The sequence below is a fragment of the Salminus brasiliensis genome, chromosome 24 (genome assembly GCF_030463535.1).
Source record: "Salminus brasiliensis chromosome 24, fSalBra1.hap2, whole genome shotgun sequence".
Taxonomy (NCBI): Eukaryota; Metazoa; Chordata; class Actinopteri; order Characiformes; family Bryconidae; genus Salminus; species Salminus brasiliensis.
The window spans coordinates 5,470,864-5,477,228 of NC_132901.1; the positions used below are offsets into that span (position 1 = coordinate 5,470,864).

The window sequence follows — 6,365 nt, forward strand, 5'->3', positions numbered from 1 at the left end:
TCAGTGGAATTAGGCGAACTCAACTTTCAGGAGAGGCAAGGTCTACTTTGAACAGCAGGAAGGTAATGTCATCACTGAGGAAATATTTACACAAGCTTGCCGTTTCCACAGATGTTGGTAGATAGTGAAGTTCAGAAGAATGTCAGATGAATACCTTTGGAAACAGCCTAGAATTGCTCTTCTCAACACATCTTCCTGTATAATTACAGCAGTGTCTTCTGTGAATTTTATAATTTCATAATTGCACAGATATTTCTTAAGATTCATCTCTTTCCTGTTGGTGTTTTTTTATTACTAATTTGTGCAAATAAGTAACAAAATTCAATTATAACATTGTGCTAATTTCCCTCTTGGTGGCAGAAATACAGCACTGTTTTGAAGCATGTAAATTTCTCACAATTCTGCGTTCACGATGTTCACGAGTGACGCAGCTGTCTAAGCGAATAAGGCTCTATCGTAGTAAGATCCAGAGAGCATAAGTAGCCTTGCTGTCTCTGGGTGGGTAGGATGGCCCGGCCACTCAGTGCAATGCTAACTGTTGCGGCTGATGTAACAGATCTGGCAGTGTGTCTTCCCCTCCAAGCATGTTTGTTGCAGTTTGATGACGTTGCCTTTAGTGGCAGTTAGAAAAGAAGCAGTTAGTGAGAAGTTGACCGTGGCAGTGCAGTTTCTGTCACGGTAAATAACATGGACTTTTTAAATAACACAGACTATCCGGTTTGAACGTAAATGCAACGTAACACAGTGTTACAGTAAAAGCTACATTTCCTAGTTCGTCTTGGCCATAGTGCATTGCGTAGACGTTCAAAATAAACATTTGTGTGACCCTGTACATCTGATGCAGTGCCCTGTTTACCGTTGCACAGAAAACATTAGCAACATTAGCAAGTTTAGCATTTGTAATCACAAACATGTGTAAATCTGTCCCACTGTTCAGCCCTGCGTTCGCTCTGGTTCAGTTGAACTCGCTTTATCGGTTGCCTCATTAAAAATGACACGTGATGAGCAGAGGTCTACTATTTATGCTTACGCATCAATGTTACATATGTAGCGGAGATGTACAGGTTGCTTGTTTACAAAACAATATACATTTAATTTTTTAAAAAAATACTTTAAAGTAATTATGCAAAAGGCAAAATGTGTTGCTCTGTACCCTGCCATTCGTACTTGTGTGTCACAGCTTGTGTGTCACAGCTTGTGTGTCACAGATGTTTAGATCTTCAACACACCCCAATTAACTTAGGAAAGCTAGACAAATACTAACAAACCCCTAAACTGTGTCAGTAGAGTGCTTAAAACCCTGCTTGGCCATGGTGAAATCTCTACACACAGACCTGAGTGGCGTATTGGGTTGAGTATCTTATTGACAAAATACATTGCAATAGAACACACCAACATTCAAGGAGTGCTTGAATTCAATCATTCAAACAGTTCATCAGGCAGTGTTGTTTGTCAACAGTAGGCTATGGTTGCCAAGCACATGGTTTTAATTGAACTGGACTATTAATATAGTTGTTTACAGTACCGTGTATGTACGGTAATGCAGGAATTGCATTTGTAAAGCTGTTTACCTGAGCAATAAGTGCTTATTTGTTCAAATATTGGAATAAATCGAAATAAAGAATGAAAGCGTATACTGTATACTATTGTGTTTATACTATCCTCTCTCTCTCTCTCTCTCTCTATATATATATATATATATATATAGCTGAGCCAATCAGATCAGAAGCAGAACTATTTATCTTTTGGTTGGTTGACATTTTCAGTGTGAATGAAAGGTGTGCATTTAGTAAATCTTCAAAACCTGTTATGCAGTTCAGATTACACAGCAGAAATGAAGCTGCTATGAATGGAATTCCAAAAACGGAGAAGCGTGAGCCAAACACTTGCTGTGCCCATTTGGAAATGCAGGCTTGTGATTGTATGACTCCACCTTGTGGTCAAAAGGTTCACTTGCAGACAGTCAACTCTCATAAGAGAATATACACTCTCACATTCATTGAATGGGTTCTTTCTTCTCCCCCAACCCCTCTTTTTCCTCTCTTTTTCCTCTCTCTGTGTCGCCCAGGTATCGAGAGCGAGCGCAAAAGCTGTCTGAAATCCACAAGGACCAGCCCGGTCACCCGGTGACTCGCGCAGTCTACTGGATCAGCTACATACTGCGTCACCATGGAGCCGAGCACCTGCGCTCAGCCGTCTACAGCGTCCCCACCTACCAGTACTTCTTATTGGACGTCGCCGCGGTGATGGCGCTGGGCCTGCTGCTCATTGGCTACTGCATGTACCGGATAGGCAGGTTCCTCCAGTCCTGGCTGAGGCGGGGTACGGCCTCGGCAGAAAAGGCTAACGGACACTGTCACAACGGGATTCCCAACGGCAAGCACAAACGGAACGGCCACGTAAAGAGCATGGAGAAGAAGCTCAAATAAGACCGGGGGACTAGTCGATGCTAATGCTACGCTAAAGAGGGGAAACTAACTACATGCCATGCACAACAGGGCCTACACAGGGAATAAACACACAGGTCAGCAGGCAGACAGACAGACAGACCAACAAACAAACACCAACAACATGAAGATGCAAGTTGAAAGCCAAATCGGGCGGGAAAATCAAAACGAAGAGGTTTCCCCGGGATACGGTGGTCGGATTGCGCTCCTTGTCTATCGAAGTTTTGTTTTTGCTCTGACCAATTAAGAATGGAGTGAATGTTGACACACCTCTATCCTTAAGGAGTTTTAATTCGACAAAATAATGTTCTTAACCAGAAGCTGTCGCGATGCCGCTGAGCATCAGGTGTCTGTACATATTTTTAGGAAAGTCCTTTTAAGTCTATTTATTATCTCGTAACTAAAACTAATTGTGATATCAAGCACGCCCTTTCCCCCAAACGTTAACACCTTAGCCCAGTGTTTTCAGCTTGTTAGATAAACTAGTTTTTTTGGAATTGTAGACATACTAGTCATAGCTAGATTTGAGAACGGCCTGGCCAGTGCTGAGCAGCTCGACAGGTGAGGAGGCATCTTTATGCTAGCTGCTCTTTACGCTCTGCTGAAGTGCTGCTACTAGAAGGCAAATGATGCTAGCTGGCCACTGAGCATAGCTCACTTGCCACATTTTCCACTTAGGTCTGTTTTGTACTGAGCTCATTTAAATTAATTGAATTTTTAACACTTTAGTCTTTGTGAAAGGAATAGAAGCCTTATTCGAATTACATTACATGACAAAAACGATCAAAAAAATGATCCCTTTAATTTTAGTGAACAATGCTTTTTCTCACAGGTGCTTAAATGATACAGACAAGCTCATATGGCCTTTTTTTAATCTTAGGCTACTTTTTTTTTTTATTATTTCTTTTACTCACACTCCCCTCAGTTCTGCCTGTTGGCGGTTTCCATTAGCATGTCGTGACGAGACGTAGTAATTTGCAAAACAAAAACAAAACAAAAAAAAGAGATCATGTGTAAATGTGTAAGAAATGTCCTGAATGAATGCTTGTGTAGAATAAACCAGGTAATAATTGCTGATATATTGCCTGCAGATTCCCACAGATCAGTGGGTACTGCATGTTCGGAGGCCTTATTCTGTAAACCTTAAGGCACTGGTTCGGTACTGTAGTTAACATTACCCCGCGGGACGCCACTCGTCCTTCTTAACCAGCCACTTCAGACCCTCTACACTCTTAAAAATAAAGGTGCCAAGGTGTGTTTTTTTGGCGCAGTGTTGTAGAAGAGCAAAGTCAGGGTTCCCTCAAGAACCTTTAAAGGGATGGGTTAGTAAAGGAATGTGCTCGGTTGAGTGACCTCTTTCTGACACCACTATTTTTGAGACTGTAGATGAACTGCTGCTCGAATTGTCTGGTAACATCTCACTCAAATCTTTAGTTGCTGGCCATGAGAACACTAGGGGTGGGGCAATATGGCTGAAGTGTAATATTGTGATGCGTAAAGACATCCATCATGTCATTCATTGTTTCTGAGATTTCATACGCACTCTTTAAAAGAAATAAAACATAATAAATAAAAAAAAATCAATTCTGTCTCACAGGCTCCGAGTGGCTCAGCAGTCTAATCCGCTTTGCCATCAGCAACCAGAATTGGCCATGCTCTCTCCGGGAGGATAGATGTTGGCTGACACAGGTGTCTGTTAGCTGGACCCGGTGCTGTCCTCCAAGCTTGCCACCATCAGGGGCATCTCAGTAGGAGGTGGTGCCTGCCTGGCCTTACCCTTATCCTAGTGTCAGAAGCATTGCTAGTGCTAGGGGGAGTTAAGAACGGGTGGGTTAATTGGCAGTACCAAATTGGGAGAAAAAAAAGGGAGGAGATTTGACAAACACAAAAATGAAAAATAAATAAACACATGCTCTCTTATTTTTTTAGTTCTGCATATCCATATATTTTTAAAGTTGAGCTTACTCAACTCAGGATTAGTCCTTCCAACCCTCAGACCATTGAGGGCTGTGAGGTCCCGTGGATTCAAACTAATGGCCTCCTAAAGATGAGACAGTTAGTCCGAATATTTAAATGCTTGAAGAGTTAAGAAAGTGTAAAAAACTCAAATAGTGAATTATGATATTTAATTTCAGATCATCAAGTTTGAATCCCAAAAATGTAACATTTATGGGACTTGGCTCATTGCCTTATCCAGAGCAGCTTACATTTGAATTGGAGTTCCCAGTCTGCCATGGGGAGGACAGTGTTGTTATCCACTAGGCTATACCACCTGCCGGCAGATGCAGAACTGAAAAAAAAATGTGTTAGAGGAGAGTTTTATGCTACTCAAATCGCTGAGTTAACACAAAAGCACTGTATAATCAGCTCCTTTTAATCTGACATTGACTTAATCAAAGTTTTTTGCGAATATTTATAAGGACAATTATTTTTATTTAATGTTTCAAATACTTACTATTGAAACCTCACTTCATCCAGTCCAATTTGACTTTTTATGTAATGAAATATGCAGAAAATATGTGATTGTGATGCGAATTACCATGACAACGATAAAGTATCGCCATATCTCCCACCCCTTATCACCCACATAAGTTCAGCAGACCCCATTCCCAGCAGACCCCAGCTAAACCTTTGAGTTACGATGTTGCCACACTGTCCTGTCGGACCGATCGAGTGTCTCCGACGTCCAGCGTACAATGCGTCAATTGCACTAAATACTCTCGTAAAGATGATTGCTGACTGACACTTCAATCACGTCATCAAACAAGATGGTCCACTGAGGCAGATAACGCGGAAACCTGAGAAACCAAGCGTCCACAGAAGAATAACCGCTCTGGTGGCGTGTTTCGCCGTGAGCTTATAGGCCCTTTCCCAGCTGTGCACTGTTTATGACTACGTCTATGTCCATACTTGAATACTGCACATGTAAAAAATGGCTGCAAAATAGCAGGGAAAGCAAGCCAAAGCTATGACCGGCGAGACGGCCAGGCGTACTCATACTTTTTATTTAATGTACATTTTCTGGACGTCTACGTTTTTTTGTTGTTGTTCATAATCACAGTATTAATAGATGGTTAATTGCAGAAGAAAGAACTAGTAGTTGCTTGACATAAACACAAGCTATATGAGCAACTATGTGAAGTGCATGTGTGTGTGTGTGTGTGTGTGTGTGTGTGTGTGTGGAAGTGTGTGTGTGTGTGTGTGTGTGAGAGAGAGAGAAGAGAGAGAGAGAGAGAGAGAGAGAGAGAGAGAACGGTTTAGCCCGAGCCTGCTGTGTCCAGCCCTGTTTCTATACTGATATTGTAAAACACGCTGCAGTTCACTTCACCTCCAAGTCTCTGTGTCCCTGTCGCTGTGTCCATCTCTCCACCTGTCCCTCCTCACCACTCTGTGATTTCATCGAGTTAGCTAATGGCTGCTTACATGTTTTTTTTTTTTGTTGTTGTTTAGTTTTTTTTTATTTCATAATGATTTAAATATTTGAAAGTGTCTATCGTGTGTTAATGTTGTAAATATAGTATGTAAACAAAAGTACTAATGCGAAATAAACATTAAATATTTTGTTTGCTTAACGTGTGCTATGTGAAAATGTGCTTTGCTTCCGAAGTCTTTTTGACCGGCCTTGTGATAGACAAAGAATAAATGAGTTTTTAACTTTTGTGAAAAATAAATAAATAAATAAAATTACAATTTCAGATTTGAAAAACACTCAAAAATGATGGGCCGGAAAAGCACTGCTTACTCTGAAAACTTCTTCTTTCATTTTAAAGTATTATGTTTTTAGGTTTACATTAATGTCAAAAGCTTTTATTGGCTCCTGTGTGTTTTCTATGTGCATAAATGAGGACAACTGAATAATTTCAGATAAAAAAGGAAAAGGAGAAAACTTACTTTCTTAACTAGTCTTAACTTTCAGGC

General features: G+C 40.9%; 1 protein-coding gene across 1 annotated transcript in view; it reads left to right on the forward strand.

Moving 5' to 3' along the window:
* The window catches only part of ugt8 (UDP glycosyltransferase 8), a 23,150-nt gene extending 17,136 nt beyond the window's left edge, over positions 1-6,014 (forward strand). The window contains exon 5 of the mRNA XM_072670622.1: positions 2,069-6,014. Within this exon, the coding sequence (XP_072526723.1) occupies positions 2,069-2,429 (361 nt within the window). The 3' untranslated portion in view covers positions 2,430-6,014. The remainder of the gene's footprint in view (positions 1-2,068) is intronic.
* The last annotated feature ends 351 nt before the right edge of the window (positions 6,015-6,365 follow it).